General features: G+C 42.5%; 1 protein-coding gene across 3 annotated transcripts in view; it reads left to right on the plus strand.

Moving 5' to 3' along the window:
* Positions 1 to 19,666, plus strand: part of LOC8035747 (molybdenum cofactor biosynthesis protein 1) — a 51,469-nt gene that overhangs the window by 30,985 nt on the left and 818 nt on the right. For 2 of the 3 annotated variants that reach the window (XM_029987644.3, XM_029987645.4), the window contains 3 exons: positions 6,573 to 6,644; positions 10,034 to 10,186; positions 11,764 to 11,874. In XM_029987644.3, the coding sequence (XP_029843504.3) occupies positions 6,573 to 6,644; positions 10,034 to 10,186; positions 11,764 to 11,874 (336 nt within the window). Of the gene's footprint in view, positions 1 to 6,572; positions 6,645 to 10,033; positions 10,187 to 11,763; positions 11,875 to 19,074; positions 19,234 to 19,666 lie in introns of all 3 variants that reach the window. The other variant, XR_006077941.1, reaches the window with a different exon arrangement.

The raw sequence follows: 19,666 nt of genomic DNA on the forward strand, positions 1-19,666 counted from the left end.
CCCCATTATTTAAGAAAGAACGAAGTGGCGATATTAGATATACCACGTCAGCTAACGTGTTCTTTAAATGTTGATGATCTTCAATGGTTGCTGTTGGTGCAGGAAGACAATTCCACTCTTCAAATGTGTGTGGCAAAAATGACTGAAAGAATGCATTAGTTCTGGGGAATGGAACTCTGACCTTATTAGCATGGTCTTATAGAGATGAAATGTATTGAGGAGGAAAGATATGTTTGTCGCAAAGGTATGGGTGATGATATAGCCTGTGAAAAAGACGAGACAAAACATTTTTGTGGCGAGATGCTATACTTTGTGTCACTATACTCTATTTCACCTTATCACGTACCGCAGGAAAGGCTACAAGTGCGAGCTCCTTGCTCTAGTGCACATCTCGGCGGTACAAGCTCTCGTGCATTGAGGGCGGCTGCCAACACTATGAGCTCGCGCATCTAGCCTTTGCTGCGGTACTACATAACATGAAACGGAGTATAGTTGCGTGCAGTACAGGCGAAGGCAACGCCAGGCAAGGGGACTTAGGGCAAGAACTAGAAAGGCTGGGGAAGAGGAGATAAACCTCCTCTCCTCTCTAACGTTCTTAGTGCTCTCCCTTTCTCCATTAACCTCCTATCCCGTCCCACCTTCCTGGTGCTCGCCCTTTCTCTCTCCGCCTGGCGTTGCCTTCGCTTGCACTGCACATAACTAGTGACACAAAGTATAGAGGTGGTAGGTCAAAACAAAATTTTGTGGTGCTTATGCTGGCAATTATAATTAGAAAGTATAAAACGAACGGAGTTATTTTTAACTGTTTCTAGTGAGTAAATTAAGTTTTCTTGGCCAGGATCCCAAACTACCGTAATGTGGCATATTCAAGTTTAAATGAATTAGTGTTTTATGCAATGTTAGTTTGAGAGAAAAAGATGCGTGTGAAAATTTACGTCACAAATATCCCAACATTCTGTTTGTGTTGTTAATTACATATGCAGTGTGAACATTCCAAGTGAGATTAGCAGAAGTATATAAACCAAGATACTTATAATGAAGTATGGCATCTAAGGGCTGGTTGTTATTATAGTAAGGTGGGAAGTTTTTAGTTATTCTGGAAATATGCAAAAATTTACATTTGTTAATGTGTAGTTCCACACACCAAGTTTTCTACCATACAGAGATAGCGTCAAGGTCAGATCGAAGAGATATGAAGTCATTGTTACAAGTTATTTCCCGAAGATCTACACAGTCTTCAGCAAACATATGAATCTGAGAGGAGACGCAAGAAAGTACGTCGTTAATAAAGGCAAGAAAAAGTCGAGGACCAGGCATTGAACCTTGCGGTACATGAGAGTGAACGCAGCTTAGCTCAGAGCTTAGATTGTTAGCCTAAACGAACTGTCAACTATTAGCCAAAAAAATATTTAGGCATGTTAAAAAGTTTATGATCGAGGTTAAGCTGATGCAGTTTGTGAAGTAATAATTTGTGACATACCTTATCAAGTGCTTTGGAAAATCTAATAAAATGCAATTGGCTCATGAACAGGGGTCGAGAATAATGTTTAGTTTACTAGTGAAGGATACCAATTGTGTTCACTTGAATAGGTTTTCCGAAAGCCATGTTGTGAGAATGTAAAAAACAAATTAGACTCAAGAAAGTTAGCTAAGTTCAAAAGCGAATATGCTGTAAGATTTTACATTGGATGCTGGTGAGAGAAATGGGCTGATAATGAAGTGAGGAATGCTTGTTACCTGATTTGTGAAGTGGAATCACCTTCCCACTCTTCCACTGAGCAAAAACGTTCAGCCTTTCCACTCTCGTGAAGAAGGAGGATTAGATGAGCTGTACTCAATACACTGCCACAACGCGCACGCGCCCGTTTCCCATTTCTTCTTGTCCGACACGCCGCCGATCGTGGATACGTCTCCGACGAACCGTAGTCCCATGAAGCGCACGCGGCGCACGTGACGCCAAGCGGGTAATCCACGAACTCCCTCCGGATCCTTGCCGTCGGGCCTGGGAAGTGTTCAGCCGGCGTGGAGTGCAGTCGTCAATGGGCCTTGCGCTTGCGCTTGGCCTCCGTGGCACGATTGTTGTCCGTGGCGTTGGCCCGCCGGCGCCATTTACATCGCTGGTTCTGTTCTCGGCGGAGGCTTTCCAGGCGAGCGATGTGCTCTTCTTTGGCAAGGGAATCTGAAGTGCTCGACGCAGTGGAAGTCGAGGCGACAGCGTCTTTGCGGCGGCTGCGGCCCCATTCATGCTGCTGCGTACATCGCTGCTTCCCAGTCATCTTTGCCCGAAAGGGCGCACGGCCGACCCATCTTAAGTCCAAACCGAAACTGATAAGAGCGTAGGAAACAGCGTGCAAAACAGACGAGGACGAAGAAATACGCGTGACGAGTGCTGCGCTCGTTACGTGTGCTTCTTCTATGTCGTCGTCTGTTTTTCGCGCTGTTTCCTACGATGAATTCCCACCAACGCGCCCAACTATTTATTCTTCTACGATAGCTGGAAAGGTTGCCGCCATCTATAAGGGACGGTGGCAAGCAGACAGGTTGTGTGCTTGTTGCCGTCGCTTATAGATGGCGGTAGCTGTCCAGGTAGGTTTGTATCGACATACCGGACACAATCCTCTGGAACCTAGCCCTTAACAGCTCCGCTGTAAAAAGAAAACTATTCTGAAGTGTCTACTGGAAAATTTTGTATAGCATGATAGAAGAATAACAACTACCGTAAAAAAATGCAGAGGCGTCCACTTTGTTCAAGCGCCCACTATTAACATTTCCCAAACGTGGGCCCTTGCCCACGTCTAGAGTAAGCCAGGCTTCATTGAAAGTGGAGTGGGCGCCCCCCCCCGCTATTTTACGGCAGTACTTATAAAAGCTTGCAGTTACACAATTAAATTGCAGTCAGGTGCAAAAGATGGTTTAAGTGTTCTAGTCACTTTCCACACCAGTAGGTTCAGTGATTATCAGAAACATTACAAGGTAGCCGGATTGTTGTGGAGGTGGTAACGAAACATTTGTGGTTGCAGAAAAGTTATGTTTAAAAACATTTCTTTTATTCATTGAAAACAGTCTCTTTTGTTCGTGACACCGCAAATATATATTGTGATTTTGCGTTCAATAAACTCAGTTGTAAGTCACACAGGTTAGAGAGAATAGCATTTTCAGCTCTGTCAATGAGGGTTACATTGTCATCGTCTTTAGGGTTTATAACGCCCCAGAATTTTCTCAGATCAGTCACGAGCATAGATGTCAGTGTATTATGAAGAAAGTCGGGTGTAGCTTTTTGTATTGCTGTTACATATTCATTGGAAGCAAGTTTGTAAGCTGTCCAGCGAATTCATTGGAAGTAAGTTTGTAAGCTGTCCAGCGAGCATTGTTAGAAAAATGTTTTGCAGATCTTTACAGGCTTTTCTTTTTATTTGGTAGGCGCTTAATGGGATGGTTATACGGCGGAGCGTTCTGGTTACACATGACTGTGCATGTAGGGATGTATTTGTTAGTGAAACTATTGACATTAGCCATGAACATGTTCCAGTTAGTTTGCACACTGTGGTCATCAAAGTCCTTTAGAAAATCATCAAAGAATCAAGAACGTTTGGTATTAATGGCTCCAAAGCAGGCACATAGCCAGGGAGAGGGGCCCATGGGGCCCGGGCCCCCTTGAAATCTTCCATTTGGGTGGGGCCTCCTCTCCCCCCTCCTCCTCACACAGCATTTTGTCATGGGCGGGCCCCCCCCTGAAACAAAATCCTGGCTACGTGCCTGCTTCGAAGGTTGCATTTTTATAGTTTCGGATAGTTTTGGCTTCTTGGTTTTGAGACGTGACGGGTCAATCTGAAATGACAGTAAAGAATGATAGCTCAAGCCATGCAAATAATTGATCTCAAACACGATATCAGGTCGAGATGTTAGTACAAGGTCAATGGTGATTGCGACACACTGCATTGTTCTTGTGGGTTGTGTGAATGAATAAAAGAGAACACATCTAGAAAAAATCGCTGGCTAGAGTGGAGAAGGGGTGCCGTGACCTTGCAGTCTTGTATTATCAAATTATGTCCCCAAACCAGTTTACTTACGGTGTTTGTGGAGAATAACATAGAGGATGAAAACCGGACGACTTCTTTTTTTTTATTTCAGTTTGTTCAGACAATACATTTTGTCTGCAGTACCAAGGCAAAAGACCAGAAGGTCTGACGAGGCCTCGGTACCGTTACATAAATGAATTATTAAAAAAGACAATGGAACTCGTTGACAGCAGAGCACACTAAAACAAGAAGCGCTCTGAAATAAAATATGATGAATAACAAAATATATGTATCAATGTCATTTATGTAGTACACATTTTTGATACTATAAAACTATACTATAATACCATAAAACAAGGAAGCATATGAAAAAAGCAGAGATAGCAAAGAGGATAAAACCAGATATTTCAGATCAGTTTGTAACAGTTGTGGGCAACAGAGTTTCTTTTACTATGCTTTTGTATAGCGATATATTTGACGTAATAAGTGTATGAAGATAACTGTGTGTATTAAGGAAGTTCGGAATTTTAAATGAGAGTGTTTGCCTGTCCATGAAATGACAAGTATATACTTGTCATTTTGAGTCTTGTAATGGCAATCGGGTCTAATGCATGCAGATGGATAGCTAGGTTGCTGAAGCCTGTGGTCATGGAATATGTAGAGTCCAAGTTTATAAATGTAGAGTTGTTCAAAGCTCAAAATTTTATACTTCTCAAAATGCGGAGTGGTATGTATAAGCAGAATTGTTAGGGTGACCATATTCCTGAAGGTGGAAAACGGGACATTCCAGCCCGGAGGGGGGGGAGGGAGAGGGAGAAAGAGAGGAGGGGAAGGGAAGGGAAGGTAGGGGAGGGAAGGGGGGCATACTGAAGATTGAGATTTGGAGAAAAAATTTAATGCAAGAACTGCTATTTCAAAGCATTAACATACTACATGCGTGCTGTATTCAGTAACTAAACAAAATATTTCTATTCACGAGTCTTGACAAAAAAATGTGTTTGTGGGCATGAATAGTTCTATCAATTTTACTGGGTAAATATTTTAAGTTACCTATGCTGTTGTTTTTTCTTTTGTAAGATATACTTGTAACAAGTTGGCATAGTTTCCGCTTGCTTCAACTCGCTTTGTACCAATTTCGAAATGATGCGCTCCTGCGAAAACGGGACATGATTCCTTATAGGGACAAAAAGACGGGACGGCCGAAACGGACCTCAAAAACGGGACAGTCCCAGCCAAAACGGGACGTCTGGTCACCCTAAGCATTATCCATTAGACGAACAGCTTTTTTTTGTAGTAAATGTAGGTGTGTGATATTTGTCTTCCTGACCCCAGACAAGAAAGCGGTAGTAAACCTTGCTATATATCAGCGCATAATATAGTTGATACTTCAGCCATTCCGGTAAAAGATGCTTTGCAGATGAAAATAATCCTATTGGTTTTGAGATTTCGTTTCATATTTTATTTACATGGTGATTGAGGTGTTTGTTAAACCACACTCCAATAAACTTATGATTATCGACACGCTCAATTAGAGCTCTTTCCAACTGCAGTTCAATATCTGTATTGTGGGTGCGAGTTAGTGAGGAGAAAACTACATATTTTGTCTTTTCTGTAATTAGAGATTAACCGTTTGCCACCAGCCAGGATGAAAGTTTAATTAAATATTTGTTTATTGTGGTCTCTAGTTCGCTAAGATTGGCCCTAGAAAAAAATGCATTTGTATCATCGGCTTACAGTATTAAAGCTTCGGTAAATGGTATATTATGTATGTCATTTATATAGACGAGAAGCAGTAAAGGTCCCTGTATCGAGCCTTGTGGTACGCCATACTTTATTAACCCTAGAGGCGATTTTATGTTATTATAAAGCGTATACTTAATTTTAGTATTTGTTATACAATGCAATCCACTTATAACAATATCACATATAGCAGTGTACCGGTTATAGCGATCAGTTTTTAGAGCTTCTAGACTAGAAATGATCAGTTTCTAGTCCAAATACAACAATAATCGGTTCTACAATTTAAATTTTTGGGCTTTCTCATTATCGTTATTAGTGGCTTGCACTGTATGACTAAATTAAACATGGGAGTGCTCATCACAGTAGACTTAGCACTTAGGAGCCCCACAGTTCCATTTTAGACACTCAGAGATGCATAAAAAGTTATTTAATTAACATGTATTGGTGCTATTGGCAGACTGAGTGTTGTAGGTGACAACACATAGCAGGTTTGAGAACCTTGTAGCTAACTGAGAAGAAAAGTAAATAGTGTTGTGAGAAGACAAGACTGCTGATTTTTTTTGTCAGTGTTTCTTCTCATACCCCTTCATGACTTATTGAAGACCCAACACTGCTACCATATTCTTCAATGATGCTCAGGCCCCCCCAATTGTGCTGATCACAGATTTGAGGCTCTAAAACTGACCAACCTTTAAAAATGAGATATTGATAATGGTTTTAAGATAATTAATGAACAACTGGGTCGGTGTGTACTCTACAGACTGGTTATTTGTCAATATGAATTGATTACAACTTCCTTTTATACTGTTTCAGATCAACTGCGTTGTGATGAAAGGCATCAATGAAGATGAACTGGTGGATTTTGTCCGGCTCACAGAGTCAAACGTTAGTAGTTCCTCAATGGGCATGCTTTTCCTTGCTTTTATACTCTTTATGGTAAGGTTGCTTTTTACAGCGAAGCTGTATATGACTCGCAGGTGGGATTTTTTTGTGTCCCTCGACAGAAAACACGCGCGCGCGCCTTTTCATTGTTTGCGCACGCCTTATCATTTATCATGTGGTTTTGACACTTGTTTCAATAAGAAAACCACAAAACAAGTGGCAAAACCATGTGATAGATTGTAAGGCGTGAAGTGAAGTGGGGAGTGACGTCACTAGCCTTGCTAATAATGCCAAGCACGTAGCGCTCCCCGCTTGTGTTTCTCGGTAAAGATTGGGGTTGCTTAGGCTGCCGCGGCAACGGCAGCGTACAAAGTCTCTCATATGTAAAAAGGTTTTGGTACAGTGCATTCACTTTTCTTTCGTCAATTATTTGGTATAGACCCTTTTGCTGTTTACACACATGAACTACTGCTTGTACCCCAAGCAACTTCCGGTCGCACCGTCTTTGCAAGCCTGTTGAGCTTGTTTATGTCACCAGTGCTAGAAAACATAAATGCTACACAAACAACAAAGTTGGAGATTTAACAAGGGCCTTTGGCTGTACAATATTACGTTTTGGAGGAGGCAAGTTGGTTTACTAGAATACTCTAAACACTTTAATAGGTCTCACTGCCATGTAGTGGGGGTTCAATTAATAAAAATAAAGCAATAATTCACTTCGAGGGAAACAGAGAAATTATGTGAAAAAGAACAAAAAAGATCTAAGTTTGACCGGTGACATGCCCGGTGTAAAATCAGTAGAGAAAGACGATGACACAGGGAGGATAAGCAAACAAAGGATTAAATTTAATAAGGTAAAAAACTTAGCCGTGCATGGCAATAGAGCACTCAATATAAACCACACTCCAGCTAAACGCTGCGGACCCCTGCGAGCCAGAAACTAATACCAAGAAGGCTCAACGCTCATAAAAGAGGACCAGGCCAAAAAAGCAGCGACGAAAACCCGACACTAACCAACAACGAGAACAAACAGAAATTGAACTCAAACGTTACCGCTACACACATGGGATCATCCCTAAAACAGTCGCGACAGAAAGTAGCACTGCTTATAAATCGTCCCAACGCTCAACACTTCGTACTTCAGAGCCAGAGGATGATGTAGACAAAAACCAGGCTTAGCTTTCCGCTAGGTGCTGAGTCCAGAGCAGTCCGCAGCCTGAAATTGTCGGCCGAAGAACAATGTCTCGAAGTCCGGTGGTCCGGTCAGAAGCTCGATGAGGTCGACACCGCGCAACCCACAGCCATGCACGCTCCAGAACAACAAACTCAAACGCTTGCCCGACAGACAGGGTAGAAGCCAAAAATTAAACGTACCAAGACTCACGTGCAGGGAGTAACCGCGTCGAGCAGCAACCCGGCCAGCTTCAGGGTTTGACTACCTCCTTCGTTCCCGAACTCCCTTTTATAACCCCTTCTACCGACCAACCTGCTGACCCCACCTTTCGGGTCAGCCATTTTCCCAGAAAAACAAGCTACCCGGCATCGATCCAAATGGCAAAACCTATTACATTTTTCTGACAACCAACATATGTGCCCATCCATTCCCCCGTACAAGTCCAAAAACATCAATTATCGCCGATACACAGAACACGACAGCCCTGACAGGCGGCAGACTGAGTAAAGTCGTTGCCTCCGAAAAGCATGCTAGCCAGCGTAAACATCTTTGTATCCCAGTGGCACCCTCGAGTGTCAAATCTGCAGCATACGCTAGTCAGCACACGCATCCCTCCATCCGCGAGGTCAAAGCCACGAATTGTGCTTGGGATTAAACATAATTTGCGTTGCCCATCAAAAAAACCAACCCTGCAAACGAGCAAGTTCATTGGGGACCAACAAAGGACATATGACGGACGAACTGAGATTAAAAGCGGCACCACACTCCCCCCTTCCTACCGTACTGACACATATGGCGAATTTGCGTGGTTCTTTCTGCATGCTCTTTCCAGAGCGCGCGAAATTGGGTGGTTGAAAGAGAGTGCTGTGGCCTGATCGGGTGGTTCATTCCGAGGTCGCCTCTCCCTCTCGGAGCGCTCTCTAGCACTCCGTCTGTAGCCGTCGGAGTGCGGAGCAGCGCAGGCGTCACGTGGTACTTGGACGGGGATCACGAGGTTTTGTTGACGATGGTCGGCAGTGGTCTGTGGTGCTGTGCAAGGTCCGGCAAGACGGCGATTGATATCTGGTTCTACAAAGTGCTTGTGCATTCGATGGTGCGAGGATTACAGCGGACGGGACGACATTCGTTTGTGACCGTAACAGGAAAAGTCGACGTGTGAAGTATTTCCAGTGCTTTTACGAGATCATAAATCTTGCGGCGGTGATTCCGCTAAGCCTAACCGACGAAGAAAGAGCTCGGATAGCTCGCCGCTATTTTATCGGGTTTTGTGGTCGCTTCAAGAAATTTTCAGGTTTGGTAAAAGTGCGTTCAAAGGTTTGTGCTGTAAAACAAAGGGAAAACAGAATCTAATGCACAGTCATTTGTGTCACATGGCGATATGTGGTATATCTTGCTTGCACAATATTTAGCCGTTAGAAAAATGCGGTTTATTAACCATTTTATATTTTCCTGCTCTGCCGTATGCATGACCTCTATCGCAGCGCGTTCATTGTCGAAAACGCGATGAGCTGACAACTCTTTCCAAGCATTGGCTTTCATTCTGTTCTGCAAAAATCAATTCGCATAAAGCTGTCTTCTTTTTTTTTACATGCCGATGCGTAAAACAATTTACGTCACAACCGTTATTTCATCATGTTGCGAGCGTAAATTTTTCTCAATCGTCCACAGTACGCTGTAAAATCTTTTTTCTTTTTTTAATGCATTTTTGTAATTAAGAAGTTTTACCTCCATTACTGGTCTAAGAATCTCGGAGCGCTCTGAAGCCAGCAGTTGTGATCGGCTGAAAAGGATCCTAAGTAGCTCTGGCGGCAAGGAGGGGGCGCTCTGCTGGATCGAGGTCAGAGGAGAGAGACGATTACTCGAATTCACCATTAAAGTGCTCCAAAAAGAAAATCATTATAATTAAAAAAAAAATGAAGAGCCTGAATTTGTGACACTCGCACTCCTTCGTTCTTTTGGCGTTCACCTGGAGAATTGATGGTTAAACATTTCATCTACATTTCAAGCAGCGGTGTTAAGGTGGCCTTTGTTCATTCTTTTTATAAACTGAAAGTTCTCTGGCCCGTCAAAGACTGGAGCACCACCTGGTGGCGTTTGCCATAAAAAGGTTCTGTAGTGCAGTGGGCAATCGTTGCAGGTGATACCTCAGCTTGGCTGTCCAACCCCCCTCACAGCTTAAATAGGAGCTTTTTTTTCTCTCTCTCTCTTTTTTTTTTAGGACCTTGAAATTCGATTTATTGAGTACATGCCCTTTGATGGAAACAAGTGGAGTACAAAGAAGCTTGTGAGCTTTGAAGACATGCTTTCGATTATCAAGAAGGAGTTGCCCGATCTAAAGCGGTGCCAGGATGAACCAAACCACACATCAAAGGTAATCGCATGAGAGTTCTTTTTGGGTAAAGGGCTGTTGAAGGAATTCTAGGTCATGGCAAGTATGTACATGCTTTGGTTTCAACTGCCTTGAGCCATGGGGGGATCGGTGGCAGAGTGGGCTAGCGCACACCAGCTCGAAGCACGTGGAGCAAAAGCTGGTGCTGCAAAACCTAGGATCCTGGGCTCAATCCCCACCCCTGCCCGTTTCAATCTGGATGAGCATCGTATCATTGTGCGGTCGTGTGTCACTACACGACCGCACGACGGTTTGATGCACGTTAAAGCAGGGTGTCTAGCAACCAGGAAAACCGGGAATTGTCAGAGAAATTTTAATTACCGGGAAAAATCGGGGAATTGTCAGGGATATTGTAAAAAGGCGAGCCCAGTGAGGGAAAATGAGCAGGAAACGCCATCGAGTGCCGTGAGCAAAGAGTTGAGGACTTGGGGGCAGAAAAATATGCAATAAATTCAGCTTAGAGCGGAGCGCAGGCTCTGCTCACCCAATGTAGAGTGTGCTGCCCGATGCAAAGGGAACAGCCGACAAATCTAGTCTAAATCTTGGATTGGATTGAGGGCACGACACTAGATTAGATCCAGTTAGAGCTACTAGATTAAGTAACAAATGGGAAAGCCGCAAACCCCAATCCAATCCGAGCGTAAGCCTACAGTATCCAAAAGTGTGCATCTGGCGGCCATGCTGCTATTCGGTTATTGATGTATGTGGTTGAGCGTCGTGTTTTCATGGTGTTTCCATAAGTGGCCTCTTCACTGACGATGTTGGCAGCAAGAAAGTGCTCGTTTAATCCGGACTGGACGAACCCGAATATTTCGAAATGTGCAAGTTGGATTAAGGCCATGCAAAATGATCCTCACAGTGCTCAATGCTCAATGCCATGTGTTGTAAAGGTCATATATTTAACTGCCTCTACAGTGGTCGGGGAGTTTTACCTGAAATTGTCAGGGAAAGCCTGGAAAACTCAGGGAATTTGAAAAATAATAATTTGCTAGACACCCTGTAAAGACACCAGGCTAGTGGTTGTACTGCACAGGCTGAATTTCTCATCTACAGCTGGGAGAATCGTCGCCCGTTGAGACAGACCAAGTTCTAGGCTGTATAAATACACAACCCAATTTATTTTGCCTTGAGCCAGAGGCTGGGAGCTGTTCATTTTCCAACGTGAAGATTGTAGGTATCCGCAAGCTCGATCCTATTAATTTAAGTAATGCGGATTCTTGGGCGAGTTGGTACTGAAACTTGGAGAACATAATAGCGCTTCACGACAGGGACGAAGGGTAGGAACGAGACAACACAATGCGTTAACTTCAACTGGTTTAATCATCAGAAAATCAAAGGTATAAATACTCTGCATCATCACGCCATTCAACCAATCCCAAGCCACGCCACTGATCGCAAGAACTGTGTCTCTGACGATTAAACCAGTTGAAGTTAGCGCATTGTGTTGTCTCGTTCCTACCCTTCGTCCCTGTCGTGAAGCGCTATTAATTTAGTTTTTTTCTGTATTTTGGGTGCCCGCTTGTCCTCGTAGCCTTGGAAGCAATGAACGGATCTTGCAGATTTTCAGAGTACCAGGATGGATGGGCCGTGTTGGATTCATCACTTCAATGACCGAGCACTTTTGTGGTACCTGCAACCGCCTTCGGATAACTGCTGATGGCAACCTGAAGGTATGCTTGTGGTGCATGTTTTTTTTCCATAGATCATTTCAATTGTATTCAGCAAAATAATAGGTTTGTCATTCAAACAATTAAAAACCGGAATTATAATGAAAAATGTTGGCTTGTGTTTGAAAAAAAATCGTAGTCCATAGCAGCAGTAGAAAATACTATTTGTGTAACTGTTTTCTTATGAACTTATTTATTTATTTATTTCATACTACTATCAGTCCCCCAGTGATAGGAGTGAGTACAAAAAACAGTAGACAATGTAATACACATGTAGAACACAATGACGAAAAATTAGGGACTACACGACACCTAATACTCGTATCAAAAGTACAAAGTACAGCAAAAATGATAACATGAGGTCTATTAGTTACATGGGAGACACTTTATTAAATCCAAAACAGTTTTGGATTTAACGATGCTTTCAGGAAGTTTATTCCATTCCCTTATCGTCCGAGGGAAATACGAATTCTTGAAACATTCTTTGTTGAATTTGTACTCTTCGATTGTCCTAGTATGCTTATTACGTGTGATTCTAGATAGATGGGGTTTGATGCATCTATGTTTATCAATCTGCAGTGTGCAATCTAAAATCATGAAAAGCATTTTTAAACGCTTATTTTTTCTCCTCCCTTCTAATAAGGAGATACTTGCCTTAGAATAAAGCTCAGTTGGTGAATCCAGTCTTCTGTACTTCGAAAAAATGAAACGCAGTGCCATTTTTTGAACTTTTTCTAATTTCAATGTTAAACCTTTTCTGTGGGGATCCCAAACTTCACTAGCATACTCCAATCTAGGTCTTATTAGCATTTTATATGCTAGCAATTTAGTTTCAGTGGTTGCCAATTTTAATGATCTTCTTAGTGACCAGAGTTTAGCTGTGGCTTTTTTTATTATATTACTAACATGTTTGTTCCAACTTAAATCACTGGTTATAGTGAACTCCTAAATACTTAAATTCATCTACCCTAGACAATGGTTCACTCTTCAAGTAGTAGTTATACACAGAAGGAACTTTCCTATGTGTTATTGACATGCAAACTGTTTTTTCAGTATTTACAGACATTTGCCAGATCTCGCACCATTTACTAATTTTCTGCAAACAGTCGTTTAGTTCAACATGGTCAGAATCATTGTTTATGTATGTATACAATATACAATCATCAGCAAAAAGTCGTGCCTTTACTGTAATATCGCGAAGAACGTCATTGATAAAAACCAAAAATAACAGGGGCCCAAGTACAGAACCCTGGGGGACTCCCGAGTCGACCCCGCGAGGCATAGAAGCGTGACCATCAATGCTCACAAATTGCCTTCTACAAAACAAAAACATTTCTATCCATCGCAGAACTTTCCTGTTTTTTAGTAAATGCCTGAGCTTTAAAAGTAATTTATTATGGTTTACCTTATCGAATGCTTTTTGAAAGTCTAAAAAAATTACATCAATTTGTCCTCTTCTGTCAAGGGTCGAAGAAAAATCGTGAATTAATTCTGTTAATTGAGTTGTAGTAGACAGGCCCTTTTGAAATCCATGCTGCTTTTCATCAAGTACAGAGTAGGTATCTAAAAACATCCTTATATGCTTCGAAACAACATGCTCAAGTATTTTACAACAAGTAGATATTAATGATATGGGTCTATAATTCGTGACCTTACAAGCATTTCCAGTTTTAAGAATAGGTATTATTTTGGCCAGCTTCCAGTCTTTGGGAACATCTGAAAGCGATTTATTAAAAATGATCGTGAGATATTTTGAACACCATACGCTATAACGCCTTAAAAATTGACTATGAATGTCATCCGGTCCGGCGGCTTTCTTTAGCTCAATAAGAAGTAGCTGTGAAAAAATTCCTTCCTCTGAGACCTCCACTTCTTCGATTGGGGGCACATTCTCAAACAAACAAAATGTTGGTAAAATGTTATTATCAGCGGAAAAAACACTGACAAAATATTGGTTAAAGCAATTCGCAATTTCAGTCTTGTCCTCAATCACTTCTTCTTCTACTATCACTTTGGTAATTACTTTTTTACTTGGTTTTAATTATCGCCAAAACTTCTGTGGTGAATATCTCAAAAAGTTTTGCATTTTTACATTAAAGAAAATTGTTTTCGAAGTTTTTATTTTTGCTTTCAGCTCTTTGCTCAGTGACTGTATTTTTTGCCTGCTGGAACCCGTCGCATTTTTTGCGTGCTCTTGCTCTACATCTTGATAATCGTCTTTTGTGGTGGATTATGTTCCTTGTAATCCATGGACTGTTAAGGTTTTTCTTTCTTGTTTCCACTGGGACAAACTTACGAGTGCATTCTAGTATCATTTCCTTAAAATTGAGCCATAGGTCATTCACTTCTATCAATGGGTTGCCAGCTAGGTGCTCGAAGTTATCATAGTTCAGGCTAAGTTGATCAATAACTGACTCGTCATTGGCTTTTTCAAAGTTTTTATACAAAGTAATTTCAATTCTCCTGAGCATAGGTTTTAAGGACAACGTAAAATGTACAGTGCTGTGGTCCGAAACTCCCGGGCTAAGCTTGCAATCATACGCGTGGTTTATAAGGTTCTCATTTATAAATATTAAATCCAAAAGAGCTTCTGATTTCCCTTGTACTCTGGTATGTCCCTTGACAATTTGAGTTAAAATATGTGAGAAAACTATATCTAAAAGTTCCTCAGCACATGATACTTCGTGGTCCCCAGCAGTGTTGCAGAGTTGCCACTCCGGAGTTGGAATGATTCCCGGAATCATTCCGCATTTTCACGACCCCGGAATGGAATGGGAATGGAATGGGAATGGAATTATGTGCCTTTTGCCCGGAATGGAATCGAAATGGAATGGGCACGGTTCTTCTTTTTTTTTTTTTTTAGTGTTTACGGTCAGCTAAACCGAGCCAGTCAGTGAGTCAGTTGCTCAGAAATAAAATGAGCGGGAAACTGCTAGCCTGCGAGGAGCCCTAACAGACTTATACGCCAACAAAATGCAATACAAAAAAACAAGCGTCAAAGCAAAGAGCAAAGGGGGAAAGGGGGGTAACGTGGCGCCTTTCACGGACGTGCAGGCGTCGGGCTTCGATGGCGTTACATGAGAGCGAAACAAGAAACCAAGCACCAAGCAAAAGAAAAGGGAGCGGCGAAGAAAGAAACCGCCATGCACAACTCCTCATTGTACTTCTTGTCATGCTTTTTTTGTTGTTGTTGCGACGGCTTGTAGAATGCACGCGCGCGCACAGACTGAGATCTGGGAGCGGAAGCGACTGATAACTCGCAGAGCTCTGATAACTCATTGACTTGGGCGCCGTCGAAAGATGATCAAGTATTGTTTTCTTATAGTTTGAGGCGCGTTGTTTAGCAGGCAGCTGCTGCCTTCCACGTTCATTCGTGCGCACTCCTTTGAAGTGCGAAATGTGGGTTTGCTTCGGCATTAAAACCAAAGCGAGATTCACTTCCCTCTTCTCCTCTTGCGCTTTGCTCCGAGGCTTGTTTTTTTGTATACAAAAAAACAAGCCTCGGAGCAAAGCGTATTGTATGTCCGCCTATTACTTGGTCTTTGTTCCGATGCTTGTTTTCTGTGTTTTATGTTTTAGTGGGTTGGGGTTACAAGCAAGCTAGCAGATTCCCGCTCATTTCCCTTGACTTTAGTCTCTGCATACTTTGTTTTACCTTGCGATGGACCGCTGCGGACGCTACGAGTCACCCTAGGCAATCCAGTAACATGAGCAGGACTGCAGGGTGACGCAGCACTCAGAAAGCACTGGATTGGTTTCGATGGCTCTCGTGCTGTCTGTTGAGGTCCATCGTAAGGTGAAGTAGACTATCGTCGCCGCTCTTGGTGTGACCGAACTGACTAGACCTGCAGAAAGACCGTCCTGCGCCAGACGAGGTGCGACCGTTGCTGTGAGGGCAACTGAGAAGGAGAGCTGGGTGCTAGCTGCCACTGAGGTTTTGGCTTCCGCGCGTCTCGGCTGTCCGGTCTGCATTCGTGCTCCTTGTCCTGGACACTATTTGAGGCGGTGAGAAGTCAGTTGGACGGTGTTAATGAGGAAACGTGGGGAATGTCAATTCGAACGGTGCGGTATTACCCCGTTAATTGTATCTTGATGTGAAGAGCTTTGTGAACGCTGACTTCCCGACTTGTCGCCACTACGCGAACAACCGACACCGAGGTAGAAGAATGAATCGGTTGGTACCGTCTGCTGCCTGAACCCGCCACTCGATCAGCGCGAAGAGGAACATCACAATTCGGACGAGAAGACAAGATAAATACAGATTGAGTCATGGCATCGTAGAAGACATTTTTCTACATTAGTCGCGAAGAAAATAAACAAACTGCACGCTGAAAGTTGTGCAATGAAACTATACACGGTGCAGTCGGCGTATATCATCGAACTTTATTCGCCGTCTGAAGAGGAAATACGAGAATGAGTATGCGAAGGGTGGAAAAGGGCAGGCGAACCAGCCAAAAATTGAATTGAATATGATAAGAAATATCGAGATTCGTAAAGCAAGCGTGAACTTATGCGTTTTAAAACAGGTCTCGTGACATGGTCTATACGGTCCCTCGTGCTGCGCCGCAGAGGTTGCATTTTGTCAGAGGATGTGTTCTGCCGCTGTGCATGGAGTCGCTTCCAGCAGTGTACTAGCCGTGTTGCTGTATTTGAAGAATACAGTAATATAGCTTATTCCTGCGCCACGCACAAACTGGATATTTTTTATGGTCTTATCAAACAAACACGCTGGCCGCATATGTCTTAAAAGTCAAATGCAAAAAAAGTTAAAAAAAGAAAAGAAAATGAGTGGATTTAGGTTTTGCTATTGCGAGCAGGGATGGGCAAAATACATGCAAATATGTATTGAAATACAAATACAAAATACTTCGTCAAAGATGTATTTAAAAACAAATCTAATTACATTTCCAAAAAAGCATTTAAGTACAAGATGCAAATACAACCAAATGTATTCGGTTTCCTCCAAATACTTTTCCAAATACATTCCTCAAAATTTGCGTCAGCGACTTCAGGGCACCTGCAACGGGTTTCTGGGTATCTTATTTTAATTTTGAATTGCACACTCGGGAGTTAGTGTGTGAGGCTCTAGTAACGTAATAGAAATATAATCACAAAAAAAAAAATGTAATCGGCTTGGACGTAATAGGTGAAAAAAGTACAGAGCCTCAAGAAGCTTTTTTGTCGATTTCATTTTGGTATAAACCAACAAAGAACCAAGACGTGCAGCACTAGCTAGAGAATTTTTTATTGTTGCAACTCGCACCAGTTACGAAAATCTGGACGACCCGCGCATTTAGAATGTTCCAGGCAAAAATATGGATGGAAATCAGGCTGGAAAGCATCACAAGTTGTCACAGGCACTTATTTAGCCAGTCTGCCTGTGAACGTCGATTTCGTCACTATTCTTGCCCTGGACTAGCGCCGTAATCACTAAATCACTAAACGCTTGTGCTTGATTGAGAAACACTGCATTCGGTGCAGGATGATGTTTTCTTCCTGCTCTGGACAGTGACAAGAAATTTGAGGGATGTATTTTCGCCCACAAAATTGTATTTTATTATAATTGTATTTGAAATACTCACGTTTTAGTATTTAAATACACACGTTAAATACATTACCCAATTTGTAATTAAATAAAAATGCAAAATACACAAAGTATTTGAAATACGTATTTCAAATACTTGTATTTGAAATACTGCCCATCCCTGGTTGCGAGCGACGTGGTCGCGAGATTGATGTCTTAAACAAGCATTGACATATCAAGGGGCTTTCTCGATGTTTGCAGTACATTGTAAACAAACACTTTCTGTCACCAGCGGTCAGCTTAGTAAAAATCAGTGCTTTTTTAAAGAATTTACCTTTTTTTTTTTTTTTTTTTTTTTTTGCAATTGTCTCTGCATTTGGTAATGTCAGCTTTATGCTGCTTATGCCGGCAACAAAATGTAGCTGTCAAGTGCCAATTTTTACGTTTAGGAATTAAAGGAATGGAATCGAACGATTTAGCCATTCCAGGAGTGGGAATGGGCTCAGTGTTTCCATTCCTAGGAATTGAATTATCGAAAACTCTAATTCCCCGGAATGGGATTGGAATGGAATGGGGGTGCCCATTCCACAACACTGGTCCCCAGATCCTAACGTTACCCAGTCAATTCCACTGAGATTGAAATCACCCATTAAAACAACCTTCTTGGAACTTACTTTCAGTTTAAAGAGGAACTCACTTAGTTCTTGCAAATATCCACATGGCATTTGCGGGGGTCGATACAGTACTCCCACAATTGACTCACTTTTTTCCATTTTGATGCTACACCATACATTTTCTATGCCTGAAGCTCTTTCGATTTCTGAAGAATTTAAACAAGATTTGACTACTAGAGCAACACCCCTCCTCTACTTTCTCTGTCCTTTCGATAGAGCGCGTAACCGGGAGGTATTATTGTATCATCTGTCACAGACGAGTCTAACCAGGTTTTAGTGATAGCTACTACATCAGGGTCATGCTCTATTAAAATATGTTCTAGCTCGAGGGTTTTATTTACGATACTTCTTGCATTAAGGTTAATAAATAGGACACTTTTTGCCTGTGGGAAATCAGACGCCTGTCAATTATCATGCTCGGGTGAAGGTACTTCTCTGGCTGAGTAAAGTTCAACTCTCTGGTTTGTATCCACTTCCCATGCGTAAGTCACTCTATTAATCATCAATTTATCATACGATAAGTATACCTTCTCTCCCCTCTCCTTCTAACATTTTTCGAAAAGTCTTTTTAGCATTTCTGAGAATATTTTGTCTTTCATTGTAGTTTCCAAAGCGGAAGATTACTGGTCTCAGTTTACCCCTAGCCACCCTTCCGAGACGGTGAATTCTTTCGAGAGATTTAACTTCAACACCCATTTTTGATTTAAAGAAGCCTTCCACCACTTTTTCCACCAAATGTTGCTCTGTTTCTGCGTCAGACTCCTCTACTCCGTAGATTACCAAGTTATTTCTCCTACTTCTATTTTCCAAGTCATTGATCTTTGACTCGAGCTTTACTACGGTCGCTTCTAAGTGCACTAGTTTTCCTTGTGTGTCATTTAGCTCCCTACTGAGATCCTTTATCTTGGAAGTAGACGCTTTAATAGCCTCTAATCGTTTTTCAAAGCTTTTCTGACCCTGTACCAATGTTGATATGTTAGCCGCCATCTCTTTCTGACTTTCCAGTATTTCCCGCATTGTATCTCTATCTGGGCCAGGATTTTCTTCGACATCCCCTCTCATTAAAAGCACGAGTGCTCTCCAGCGACAATCAGCAATGGCAACAAGGAGCAGTTTCACGCGCCTTGGGCAAGGCAACAGCAATAAACAACGGTCATCTGAGCGGTACGAGTAATCGTCAAATTTGCCACACACCTGCGTACAAGGAAGAAACCACTTATGCGACATGTCGGGCTTGCTGTCGCCTTGCCCACTGATCGCTGATTCGTGTAGCTGTGCCTTTATAGCCCCGAACGCCGACGTTGAAGTGCCTCCCAGGATTTTGATTTGCCGATCAAACACGTGACTGTAGTCCTTGTCATTGCGCACTCGGTGACGAGGTGATGCTTTAATCTGGGTGACGAGCACTTTAGTTGCCGTGTAGTCCTGTAGGCTGATGGTCCCCAGTTGGTTGTGTCCGCGCGTGTCCTCCGTTGGCGATGAACTGTGGTGCGACAGCAGTAGCGGCAGCCAAAACTGCGTACAAGGAAAAAACCATTTACGCGACATGTCAGGCTTGCTGTCGCCTTGCCCACTGACTTGTGGCACACTGATGCTT

This window comes from Ixodes scapularis, unplaced genomic scaffold, assembly GCF_016920785.2.
Source record: "Ixodes scapularis isolate PalLabHiFi unplaced genomic scaffold, ASM1692078v2 PGA_scaffold2__306_contigs__length_199485367, whole genome shotgun sequence".
Classification (NCBI taxonomy): domain Eukaryota; kingdom Metazoa; phylum Arthropoda; class Arachnida; order Ixodida; family Ixodidae; genus Ixodes; species Ixodes scapularis.